The following is a 13,477-nucleotide window of genomic DNA, read 5'->3' as shown; positions in this document are numbered from 1 at the left end:
GCCAGCTCGCTCTAGCGTGCACTCACTCGCCCTCTCTCTCTTTCTCGCTCTTGCTCTCGCTCTCGCACACAGCCAAGCGCTCACTTTGTGTGTCGGCACAATTTAAGTTTCAATGAGCGACTATTTGTTGCAATTTAAACTGAACGCGTTTATAAATTGACGTCGGAAACTGGCGTCGAGTGCTCATAGGAGGCCACCAATAGCCATCCCCTCCCCGCCCCGCCGCGCCGCGCTCCTCTGCCCACTGCACCTCAGCTGGGCAGGTAACACAGTGACGTCGTGAGCGAGGGGGGTGTGGGGTGTGGGGGGTATGATGAAGAGGTGGGGAAGGGGCGGAGGGATGGGCCAAATCAACTGGCAGTAGGCAGCGACTGTGACAGCGACAGCGATGCTGCCAGCTGCGGACAGGCAAACATTTTGCACGCTGCGTTGTTGTTGCTGTTGCTGTTGTGATACCCTATAGCTGTGGTAAAATCAAATATACATATTCCAACTTTATATATCTGTAAAGATTTTTTTTATAATAATTGTAATAATATTATTTTCTATAATATTGAGTAAATTATATTAATAATAAAAATTTACAAATATTTTTTTATAATAATTATAATAATATTATTTTCTATAATATTTAATAAATTATATTAATAATAGAAATTTATAAATATTTTTTTTTTATATATTTGTAAATATATATTTTTTTTATAATAATTATAATATTTAATAAATTATATTAATAATAAAAATTTATAAATATTTTTTTTATATGTTTGTAAATATTTTTTTTTTAATAATAATTATAATAATATTATTTTCTATAATATTTCATAAATTATATTAATAATAAAAATTTATAAATATTTTTTTCAACTTTAAAATTACTAAACAATTTATGCAATCTATATCTATTTTATATAATTATTTAATATTTGTATTTTTAAACTATATGAAAATACGCATATTCTGCTTGGTCTGCTTACAGGGTATTTACAGTCTGTACATCGTAACTAGATCACTCTAACAAGCAATTGTTGTTGTTTTTTCTGGTTTGTGTCCGAAAAAGTTAAGCGACGTTTAAATAACATAAATTAATTTCGACTAGTTATAGTTATCTATAGTCATAGTTGTTTGGCTTTTGTGGTCGACTAATTTGTGCGGTTGGCAGTTTTAATTTACCAGTTGTATATTGTCCGCTAAGGGGAGAGTGCGGGGCAAGGCAGCGAATAAGTTAGTTTGTCAGCGAACTAATAAATTTGAAATTTTGTGAACGAATTTTACGTTATCTGGCCATAATTTTGGCCAAAATTGAAATTATGTTTTGTTGAATATTATTCTGTAAGACTTGCTTCAATGTGTTGTTGTTATTCTTTTACTATTCTTTATTAATTAATCTACTATTAGTTAATCTGAAGCGTAAATGAAGAAGTTTCAGAGAGCCATATTGTTGCGTTTGGGTTAATTTGTTCTCTGGGCAAGATCTATAGGGCCGCCAACAAAGTTATCCTTGGCATTGCGAGGGCTAAACAAAAGACTCGAAACAAATTAAAAAGCCACGCAACTTAACTTTTTCCCATTTGTAAAACGTTGGTAACAATGGGCCGCTCCCCACAATCAACACCATCGAGTGGTGATCGCGTCGTCGGGGCAGACGCCTTGGCACCACGATTCACCAAACACTTAATGATGGATTTTACACTTGGCTAATAGTTTTTTGATACAAAATTTAACGCCAAAGCCAAATTACAATAGGCACTCACACTCACGCACCTCCGCCCCGGCCACACACACAGCAGAAACTTAATTAGTTTTCAAAGTGCAGCCAACATCGAGTATCGGAAAAAATGATAAATTGTTGCAAAGTCTTGGCTCGCTGGCTGCTTCCAAGCTGTCTGGACCGATCTGTGTTTCTGTGCCGATATACATATATTGAGTTACGATGTCAGCGGCGTAGATCATTAAAATTACAGAGTTTCCCGAGTTCCCAAGAAATGCCAGGCTGGCCGCAACAGCTGCTTGGCACTGTGGCATCCACATCAGAGAATAAGAAATAAATAAAAGGAAAAAACTTTGTAATTTTTCAATAAGAAGAGTCCACCAAAACTAAATTAGCTGAACGTAGGGAACGAGAGCGCATGCAAATTTCACAGGAATCAAAAACGCGAAACGTACAAATAATAATAAAAATAATCAAGAAGAAGCAGCACAGCAGATAGGCTTATATATATGTGTATGTATGTATATGTGGGTATACCAAGCCCAAAAAGTCGTTGCAGCCGCGTGTGACTTATGACTGAGGCGCAGACTGAACTCGAGCCGGGACTGGGGTTGTCTCTGAAGAGCTGCGACTGCGACTGGACCTTAGCCAGAGCCTGTGCCCGTGCCTGTCCCAGTGCCTGTGCCTCGAACTGGCATCGTGTGTCTCGTTTCGTTTTGGCCCATGTGCAGACAGTTGCGAAATTATATTTGCGCAGCGTCATGCAGCACCATTGTGTTCCGAGCAGGGATCGAGCGAGCCAGGCGGACGACTCCGCGGCCGATTTGTCAGTGCAGACGAATAGTTTAACTGGCCCAAGTGCTTTTGCATACACTCAAAGAAAAGTATATATATATATATAACTAAGATAAGCCAGCGATGTATGTAAATCAAAAGGTTGCTTTAAAATTGTGAGCCAAGGCTTGATATGGATAACAAACTAGGAAAACTATAAGCACAGCTTAGTCTAAGCATTTGAGCCTCTACTATGCTTCAATTGACCTACTAATTTTCTCTGAGTGCATTTGGTTTTGCAGGTTGAGAGGCTGTGAGCGGCTGCCCTAGTCCCTTGGCCAGACTGCATCATCGTCATCGTGCTATTCAAACAAATGATTTACAAAATGTTAAATGAATTATGCATTCTGCATATGCGGCTGGGCCATTTCGTGCCATTTTTCATATTAGCTCCAAGTGCAGAACCTGTGCCAGCGACTCCAGTAACAGCTCCAGCTCCGACTCCAACTTTGGTGTTGGCTTTAATAAATTGGCGTGGGGTGCGCCTGCAGCAATTGTTGTTGTTGCTGTTGTTGTTCGCTTTGACCATTGTGGCTAAGCGCTGGGAATTCTATGCTGAGTCGAGCAATGTCAATGCCTAAGCAAATATAGCAATGCTTTAGCCGCAGACCTTTAATAATCAAGTCATATAAATTGAGTGCATTTTTCATAATAAATGAAGGGAATCGTCTAAATTATGCTGCCCAGCCAACTGGATACATCGATGGCAGAGTGCGTGTGGGTTTCCAAGGTGGACGGACTTTCGCACGTGGGAAACAGCATAGATGAGGCAGGTTGATGATTATGAAAATGGGAAAAGTAAGAGGCGTGATGTGATGGTCTATTACATTAAAGCTCAATCAAAAAACTGTCGATTATAAAAGGAATTTTCGCTCGTCTCAGTTAGGATTTCCCCTTAAAAGTTGTCCAGAATTACTCTAGTACAAGAAAAGAAGCAATCTTTCTCCTTCTCTTTCTCTCCCTCTATCTTTATCTTTAAGCAGTTCTCTCACTCTCCCGTAAATTATAAACATATCGAGTAGCACATCATTATAAAATCTAGGCAAGGAACACAATCAAAATCGGGTAGCGAGTCAATGTCCAAGTGTCTTCATTAAGCATGTAAAATATGTTGATGTGCCTTAAAACAATATTTGCTCACTTTTGGCCCAAACATCTCTGTTTAGTTAGCAATTAAAGAGGCTCGATGGGTGGGTGTGTGTGTGTGTGTGTTGGGGGAGCAGGCAGCAGGCTGCTGCAGCAGTTGCAACAAGTGCAACACCCCCAGAGCCCCAGCATAATGTCTATGCTGGCTGTCAGGGCCGATGTTGTAAACAACGGGCGCAGCATATTTAGTATGTGTGAAGAAAATGAATGTGCAACATGAGGCAAGAGCCTCGAGACTAACAGTAGCCAGGGATAGAGCCGCCCAGCTAATTATGTTGAAAGAGTAGCAACTGCAGTCCATTCGCATCTCTGATGCTCTGCAAATATTGAGAAATTTATAGAGAAGTGAGAGTATTATAAGTAAATTTGATCTATATTAGAGCTAAAATCATTCAGTAATTCAACCCTCATCTCTTAGAACATACCAGAATGAGAGACGAGGAGTTTTCCATGTCTGCATTCGGTTAGCTCACCCACTCGTCGTTCATTTATAGAGCACAACTTGGTTGAGCATACTCAACTAGAGCAGTCCTACGCCTCCTCCATCCACGCCGAGCACTTGAGCCTTCAGCAAGACCCTTGGCCTGCACTAAAACTGATTTATGCGCTATGCAGGGCCAGACTTGAAGGCGACTGCGACTGCGGCTGCATCTTAGCCTGCTGAAAGTTTCAAGTATTCAGAGATTGTCGACAAAGGCAAAAAGGCAAAAGGTAAACTCTGCATAAATATCAAAGAACATTGCATTGTTTTTGCGTGCGCGCAATAAAACAAATTATAATATAAACTGAACTTGAAGTTAACATATAAAATATAAGTAGTATGTTCCATGTAGATGAATGTGTGTGCTCATTGAACGTTGGGCGGAACTAGCTTGAGCTGTTCGTGCAACTGCGCATTGAACTGCTGCAGCAGATCCTCCCGCTTCTCGAGGCGCTGCGTCGTATTGAACTTTGTCTCCGCATTATACAGCATGCCCACCTTTGTGGCTATGTCCTCCTCCAGCTCGGGGCTGTGCTCGACGCTCTCCTTGTAGTAGTTGGTGCAAGTGCGCAGTGCATGCTCAGCGAGGCGTGCCACATGCTTCTTATAGGTCAGAGCCGGCGGATCATTATCGTTGTGAGCGAGATCCATGACGACATCTTCCTCGGGCTCGCTGCGCCGATAGAACCGTACGCTGGGCACATAGTTGCAAATGCTGTAGTCGCTGCTGTTCGTTGTGCTGCTGCTGCTGTTTCCACTGTTGTCAGCTGGCAGCGAATGGCAGCTGCTGCTGTTGGAGCTACTTCCGGTCTTTTTCTGCTTGCCCTTGCCAGCTTTGGGCACTTTTGGCAGTGCCTCATCCCGGCTGCTTATCTTCGGTGATTTCGTACTGTTCTTAGCCGAGCCGTTCAGCTCATCGTCGCTGGGATACTGAACTCCTTTCTCCTCGCTGGCAATGCTTGTCTGAGAGCGCTCCTCCGACAGCTGCTCACTCTTCATTCTTCTGCCCCTCGCTCGTGCTTTGCGATCGCCCGGCTTATGATAGCCAATCTTCTCCAGTCGAGCCGTCCTCTCATAGCTATCGCTGTGATCGCTGTAGATAACTTGTATGGGACTGCTCGCCCGATCACGATATTTCTTGGTCACATTTGGCATGGAGAGTGTGCTGCTAATTAGAGAAGTGTTTGCACTCGTATTCTGGCTGCTTAAGTAATAATCATCGCCGCTATCATTATCGTATGTCAAAGAGCAGTCATTAGTCTCATTGTAATACGCATGCATATCGCTAGTGGATCGTTCAGTGGGCCATGTCGAGTTCATTGCGGACTGCAGCGATTTGTGACTAGCGATCGATCCGCTCTCCGATTTATTGAGCCTGTGCTGGGATCGACGGGACTTGCGTATGGCACACGATTCAGAGCGCTCAATTTCGTTATGTTTATCAGCATTGAGCATTTGAAAATCCTTTGGCATCAAAAACTTACGTCGTTCAATGTGCGGTGATAAAAACCTTGCCAATTGAGCCACCCATTTCAATTTCCCATCCTTGCTGAAGCTCTTCTGGCTTTGCTCCTCCACATCACTCGATGAATTATGGGTGATATTTGATATATGCTGAGAGCTGTATGCTTGAGACTCGTCTTCGTGACTCAGGGAGAAATCTATGGAATTATCTTGAATTTCCTCTACATGATCAGCATCACTTTTATATGCACTGCTATTCCAAAGTTCTTCTTCTATAGCTTCGAATGAAATATTTGAAGTATTTTCTTCATATTGTTTACTCCTTTCACTTTTGCTGACAACGCGTTTTGCTGAATTTAAAGAAGTATTGCTCATGACCTCCCCGGCTTGCTCAAAGTTTTCATTATATTCACTTCTTTGGGATATTATCTCTTTACGAGATTCTAGAGAATAAGTCGAACTATTTGCTTCGTTTTGCTGCCAAATGTCGTTCTTCCCAGAGCTGGGCTCGTCCTCAGTCTTGTGATTAGCATAATCAACAGAGCTATTTTCTTTAAATTGCTTCTGATAAACCGCATTTTGTTTGGTATCCGACTTCCTGGTCTTACGCCCTGGAGCAGATTTTAAGGAACTTTGTACTTTGTTTGTACTTGAATTTACTTTTTTGCTCTTACTACCAGATTCCTTTATATCTAAGCATTTTTCAGACTTTTCCTGGCTTGAATTCATTTGATTGCTGCCTTCGGTACGAACAGAGGAACCAGCTTTAGTTGGAGTTTTCGGTAAGGGTTCCGGAGAACGTATATAAATTTCACAATGTTCAAATTGCAGCACCTTGGATTTTCCAACTTCATTCTCGGTTAACTTTGAGCAGTTTTGTAGAGACTGTGCACGAGGCTTCTCACTGCCCTCAGACATTTCACTTCGGAGCTCAGCATGGCTCTCGGATTTGATGCTATTTCGCTCACGAGTAGAGCCTTTAAATTCCGAGTGGCTTGAGTGGCCCTTGGCAGGTTCATGACACTCTGATTGAACATTTTTCATCTCTGCTATGTATTCGAAAAAACTCTTTCTGTAGCCAGAACGTAAGGCCTGCTTAAAGCTATCAATCATGTCCGACTCTTCGGGCAATAGGTATTTACACCCATCCTCGTTGAAATAATGATCATTCGTTGATGATTGACGATATTCCGATTCCTTATCACTTTCATTTGAGGTCTCTGTTGTAGTGCTCTCACCGTCTTTACGGAGCTCGCCTAAGTTATGCACCCATCGGGCTGTACGTTCTCTGGATTTCGATCTGAAAAAGTTTTCGCTTTGATTTGTTTCCTTATGGGTAATTATTCGATAGATCTGCTCAGCTTTTTTCTGACGGGCTCGTGACTCCTCGCAAATTTCACTATAGATCTGACTGAAAGTTTTCGACTCATCACTCGAGGTTTGCGTAACTTGACTTAATTCTGTGTCAGATTGTTCCTTTCTTGACGAACTCTGTTGTTCATCTGCTGTTCCCTCTATCTTTTTTGTGCTGGAATCTTTAGACTTCGAGACTTCGGCTTTTTCACGATTTGTCAATGAAGTTTCATCGGTAAAAGTTTCGGGATCAATTTTGCGTATGAAATTTCTTATGGCCATATTATGCGGTATATTATGAGTATAAGCCGCATCCTGCTCTGCAATAACCTGCTCAACATAAACATCCGCACGTTTCTTGCATTTCTTATATAGACTAGAATTACTGCCTTCAGATGTGTTTAGGTTAGATGCAAACTTTCGATGATCATGTTGGCGAATAGTCTCCCTTTTCCGATCATATAACTCCCGATCCCATTCAACTATTTCACTGCTCGAGTTGAAGCTTACATCTTGTGACACGGAAAGTACACTTGGCTTGGAATTGGTTTTGTTTTCGGGACGCCGCTGCTGACGACGATTTGATATACTTTGAGACATGGAACGATCTTTTGAGGTACGGGAGGTAGCAGAAGTCCGATTTACAAAACAACAAGTTTTTCGAGTAGAAAAGCGAGTCCAATATCAACTAGCCTCGAGCTAGGTTCAATGTGTTGTGTGTGTTCGATTATGTATTAGTGTTCTACATGGTGTAATGATTGCTACTTGACATAAATAACACTGAAGCTGTGTTATCACATGGCTTACTAAACACAAGCACATACATTTCATCACAATAATGACCTTTGCTTTCAGCACAATCATCAATTTGCGTTCAGGCCTATGCCACACACCAAACACCCACACACACACACACATACACACAGAGAACAACTGCAACAACTTGGCAGCCAAAAGGGAGCCAAACAACTAGCCATGTGCTAGGCCACAAAACATAATACCAAATACAGCAATCAATTAGCTGCAGAAACAGGAAAACTTTACAAAAAACAAGTAAGAAAACTCTAGTCGAGAGCGCTCGACTAGATACTACCCTAAACCAAACTAATAGAAAAGCACATTTAGTATGGTTCAAATTTCAATTTCGATGTATTTGAAAATATAAATGAAATAGAAAACTCATTTAATTAAATATATAAAAATTTTGACACAATTAAAAAATAGAATTACGACACGCTCTGGGTTTGAACCCGAGACCTCGTGATCAAGCGCCGCGCTTTCTACCTTAACGCCACCCTTCCGTTCTGATTTTCAATGTCAAAACTGAAATAGATTCACTGCTATAGCGCCATCTACCAAATCTAAGTAAAACTAACTGCTGATGTGACTTTAAGAATGTGCAAGAACAACCAAACTAATTAAAACGTACATATAGTATAGTTAAAATTTCAATTTCGATTTTTGAAAAAATATAAGAGAAATTTAATCAAATATATAACAATTTCGAAGCAATTAAAAGAAAGGCTACAACACGCCCAGCAGGATTTGAACCAGAGACCTCGCGATCGTACGCCGCACCCTCTACCATGACGCCACTCCTCTGTTCTTATGTGCAATGTCAAAACTGAAATAGATTCACTGATGCAACGCCATCTAGCAGAACTAAACAAAACTAACTGCTGATGTGATTCTAAGAATGTGCTAGAAGATGTTTGAATGTATGTGTGCACACGTATTGGAAAACTGCTGTTGCTGCAGCACGTGCGTTTGTTAATTGGCCAAACATTTTGTTATTTTTTAACGTCGATTGACTAAACCGAATTTAATGAAACTTTCAGCATATGATCTACATATTTTATTGAATATTTGGCATTTAAAAGAAAACATCAAATCAAATCATTCACAATTAGCTATACTAGAATCTGACCTTCACTGGGGATTCTGGTGAATTTGGAGCCGGTATCCAAAATATAACAAAAACCGAAATTGTATAAAATGCATTGGAATATACTTTTAAAATTTGGAGACTATAGCTCTAAAAATGTAGGAGTTATAAATTTATAACCTATTGCGCTTGGGCTGCGCTGCAGTGTTGGCAATATTATGAGAACTTATTTGTTGAATAATTTAATTTCTAGACGTACGATCGTAATGAAACTTACAGAACGTAATCATGATGTTTAAATGTATGTGCATACCGAAGCACAAGTCTCTAGTATTTGATATACGACTTTTACAAAGATGAGGGTGAGGGGGTGGATTTAGGGGTGGGGGGTAAATTTTAACAAAAACCGAAATTGCCTAAAATACATCTTAATATACATTTTAAATTTGGAGACTCTAGCTTGAAAGATGTAAGAGATATAATTATTTAAGTGATCTTCGATAAGGTTTTTTATCGATAAAAAACTATCGGAATGAGTTATCGTTTTTTAGTGAAAAACTCGATATGCGCGCTGTTTTTACGGACATTTTAAAAAAAAGTTGAAGTCTCTAGCTCTTATATCTTCTGAAATCGACGCGTTCAAACATACGGACGGACGGACGGACGGACGGACGGACGGACGGACGGACGGACGGACGGACAGACAGACGGACAGGGCTAAATCGACTCAGCTCGTCGCCCTGATCAAGAATATATATACTTTGTGGGGTCTGCCACGCCTCCTTCTGCCTGTTACATACATTTTAACAAAACCATTATACCCTGATTTCCCATTTTCAATGGGTTCAGGGTATAAAAAAAAAAAAACTTGCAAGCTAAAAATAATTTTGGAAGAAATTTTCGGAGGTAGACGAAACTTGTATGCTCTAAGGCTGAAAGGTAAATATGTATAAATGATAAAAAAAATAGAAATATAATATAATAAAATATATAGCTTGTAATATTATATATATAGCTTATAGGAGCTTTTTAATAGATATATAATATAATAATATATATAGCTTATAATATTATATATATAGCTTATGTGAGCTCTTTAATGCTGAATGGCATATAGACATATAGTATAATATATAAAATTAAGAATAATATAAACTGAATTGAAACCTATATAGAGCTGATTCACTTTGAACCCCTTTAAATTATTTTAAATAAATACTTGATTGATCTTTGAAGATGATATGTGTTAAAGGGATCAAGATTGTAATGATATAAAAATATAAAAAATTATATATATATTATGGATATAGAGTCCGAGAGATACAAAGTCATGAAAACATATAACAAAATATATATATATATTTGTATATTTTATAAGAGTAATCACATTTTGCATGGCATCAATGATACCCTAACAATTAACAAAGTGAAGTGCCCCCAAAACTTTAGTTTGCCCACACAGCGCGCCCGAGAGTGCAGCCAGTACAATGGAGGCGGGGCTTGGGGGCGTTAGTTCTGAGGTGATGCTGCTGGCAACTACAGGCCGATCCGTTAGCAAGGGCCATTAGTGTCACTTAGCAGCTAATTATGCAGCGCTTGTGAATTACTTTTTAATTTGTTGCTGCGCGTGCACCAAAAATAAATAAAGAAACGCAACGGCAAGAGGAGGTGCCCCAACAGCCGTGACCGGGCTACAACTACTACAAAACTCAAGTGGCAAAAATGTTCGAGTGGATCCCCGACAAAAGTTTTTGGACCGCGGCAGCCAGCTTGGCTGCTGGATGCTGCTGCTGCTGCTGCTGCTGCTGCTGCTGTTGCTGCTGATTGCTGATGCTGCCTGCCGGTCTGTTCTCTACTTGGAGTTGGCTCCTTCTGTTGTTCTTTGCCGTGGCACGTGCTGTGGGCGTTCACTTTAATTTAGCTGCCTACCGTAGGGCACCCGAGGGCACACTGTGCGCCTCGCCAGCAGAACGTCTGCCTCTTGCTGGCCAAATGGGCGTGGGCTTTGCATATAGAAATTATGTTGTTAGCAGGAGCCGCCGATGCTGTTAAGCCCAAGTGCTGGAAGTAGGCGAATGGAGTGGCCTTTGAAGGAGATTTGAGTAAGTGGTGGAATGGAATCGGAAATTAATCGAAAGGTAGTAGCTTACATAATATGTTATGTATACAAAAAGTGAATCGAAGTAGAAGTTTTGTGTTTAAATAAAAGTTAAATAAACTACGCCTTTACATCTATCATGCTTAAACTCAAGTATTTCTTCATTATTTGAATCAGTTTTACCTTAACTTTAGTTCGCTAATACTTCCAATTAGCTTGCAGCTCATTTCAGCTGGGGTATTTGTATCGCCCGGTTTCGCCTTTTGATCTTCACGCCTTCAGTTGGCACGCTTCGAGCCGTTCAGTTCTCTGTTCCAAGTGTTAATTAGACAAAGCTAATTAAAAATTTTACGCACACACAAGGCTCAGCGCCGGGGCAGCCTGCCCGGCAAACTCGCCTCAATCAGACAGCAGTCTGATCAGTCTCGACCAAAAAAAGCCTTGCTGCAATCGAGCGGACTGAGGAGCACTCCAAATGCGGCGCAAGATACATTTATTAAATTCGCTCGCTCAGTCGGCTCGATTGGAGCCCGCGCAGCATAAATCGTTCGACTGACATGCGACAAAACGTGCAGGTTACATTTGTTGCGGTGCGATTGAAGGAGCGACCAGAGACGAGCAGCGATCAGCGATCGACGAGCGACGATCGACGACGGGCTGATGGGTAATTAAAAATTGATCACGTTTAACAAAATGCTACTGAAACAATATATCACAGTGCCCAGGGGCAGGCACCAGCTGCAGGGGGGCAGGGCGAGGGCAACTGGACGCAATGTTGACAAAGTCACAACGACGATCACAGATTGAAGATTGAACATATCGATCGCTTTGGCTGCCACATTAAAGTCAAAGCTACAGGTTACAGATATCTCTCTTTCTCTCGCTCTCTCTCTCTCTCGCTCTCATCCGCTCTCTCACTCTTTCCCTCTGTTTTTTTTTTTTGTTCGCTGTCAGTCCATCAATAATTCATTGCGACTGAGTGATCTATTCAAGCAACGATCGCCAAGCGACTGCAGCACTGGAGCGCGAGAAAAAAGATATTCCGCTTGTCAGCCACGGCACAAGTGTTTTTTATATACCTCTTCGCATTATGCCAAAACAAAATTGTGCCATAAATATAATAATGATAAGTAAGGGGGGGGAGGGAAAAAAAGGCGAGTTGAGACAGTAGAGACAGCTACAATGGACGCTGTTCCGCTCATTATTATTAGCCGAGTTGAGGAACCCTTCAGAACGGGTGTTGGTTTTTCACAATGCACTTCGGAGCTGACAAAAGGAATGCGAATGCGAATGCGATGGGTCCTCCTTTGATTGAAAATTGCCGCTGCAATTTTTGACAGCACTTCAGATGCGTTATTAATGCGTGCAATGCGGTAGGCCAAATCAATTTTCCACTCCAGCTCGCTCTTCCCCTCTCTCTACCCCTCTCTCACTCTCTCTCTGTGCGTATCTCTGCCCTCTGAATCGGTTTAGCTAATGGAGTGCAATCGACTTGGCCCAGTCCAAGCTTTAACCCTTGACATGCCGATTGGAAAAACATTGCGAGGTGTTGACAAAACATAAAGTTCGTGTGAATGCCAACACGTTGTGACAATTGTTTGACAACAACAAAAGCAACAACAACAACAACAGAAACAGAATAACTATGAAAAGGTCCTCAGCCCAAAGACAGCATCATGACTCTCCTCCCACCAGCCACAGAAACAGCTCTCAGAGCTCTGCTCCCAGTAAAAACTCGCCTCGCAATCATCGATAACATTTTCGCAGTTGTTGTTGCCGTTGTAAAACGTGCAGGCCGCGCGCGAACATTCAAAATATGCAAATGCCACAAGGAGAGCAACAACAATTGCAAGCAACCCAAGGCAAGGCAAATGCATAATGACGACAATTAGTTACGCTAATCAATTGAAATTGTTTGATTTAATTTATTTTTAATTCATTTTAAATTAAATACATATTATTATGTAATAAAAATGATTTTATTTATAATATTAATTTTTTACAAAAATAAAATACTTTTTTAATTTTAAATTAAATACTTTAAATTAAGTACATGTTATTATTTTTTTAAATAATTTTTTTACAATAAAAAAATACATTTTAATTTGATAGATATTTACTACAACTGCGCGAAAAAAATGAGTAAAAATTGAATGCAAAATGTTTTTAAATACCAAAAAAAAAATAAGATAAATTTATAAAAATAATTGAACAAATAAATAAAAAAGTTTGTAATATTCTAACAAATAATGCAAATTTTCTGTTGTAAAAAATTTTATTGCCCAGTAAATATTAGAATATAATTATGTATATATGTATAAATAAAAATGATTTTGCCTCAATTAAACAAAATATTTTCAGCTGTCAATGTAAATTAATCCGATTATACTTGGATATATAAAGAATTCAAATGATTTTTGTTGTTTAAATGCAACTATAGAGAAGGAATTTTATGAATAATATTCTAGATTTTCCCAGAATATTTTATTTATTTATTATTAT

The 13,477-nt window shown here is 40.0% G+C and overlaps 2 protein-coding genes across 2 annotated transcripts in view; both read right to left on the bottom strand.

Moving 5' to 3' along the window:
• Positions 1–2,917: 2,917 nt before the first annotated feature.
• Jhbp3 (Juvenile hormone binding protein 3) overlaps positions 2,918–13,477 on the bottom strand; it is an 80,350-nt gene continuing 69,790 nt past the window's right edge. Inside the window, exon 4 of the mRNA XM_089256597.1 lies at positions 2,918–2,938. Coding sequence (XP_089112723.1) covers positions 2,930–2,938 — 9 coding nt within the window. The 3' untranslated portion in view covers positions 2,918–2,929. The remainder of the gene's footprint in view (positions 2,939–13,477) is intronic.
• laf (labial associated factor) lies at positions 4,439–7,788 on the bottom strand. The gene has a single exon (XM_089263380.1). It carries the CDS (start codon positions 7,590–7,592, stop codon positions 4,542–4,544), a length of 3,051 nt encoding a protein of 1,016 aa, XP_089119506.1. The 5' UTR covers positions 7,593–7,788; the 3' UTR covers positions 4,439–4,541.

This window comes from Drosophila navojoa, chromosome 2, assembly GCF_054131105.1.
Source record: "Drosophila navojoa isolate 15081-1374.11 chromosome 2, UAZ_NAV_1.0, whole genome shotgun sequence".
In the NCBI taxonomy this organism is placed as follows: Eukaryota; Metazoa; Arthropoda; class Insecta; order Diptera; family Drosophilidae; genus Drosophila; species Drosophila navojoa.
Note: the sequence above shows the minus strand (reverse complement) of the source record. Positions and strands in the feature narration are given on the sequence as shown.

Excerpts from the sequence above, each read along its gene's own strand:
- laf (XM_089263380.1), bottom strand. The coding sequence starts at position 7,592 with ATGTCTCAAAGTATATCAAATCGTCGTCAGCAGCGGCGTCCCGAAAAC.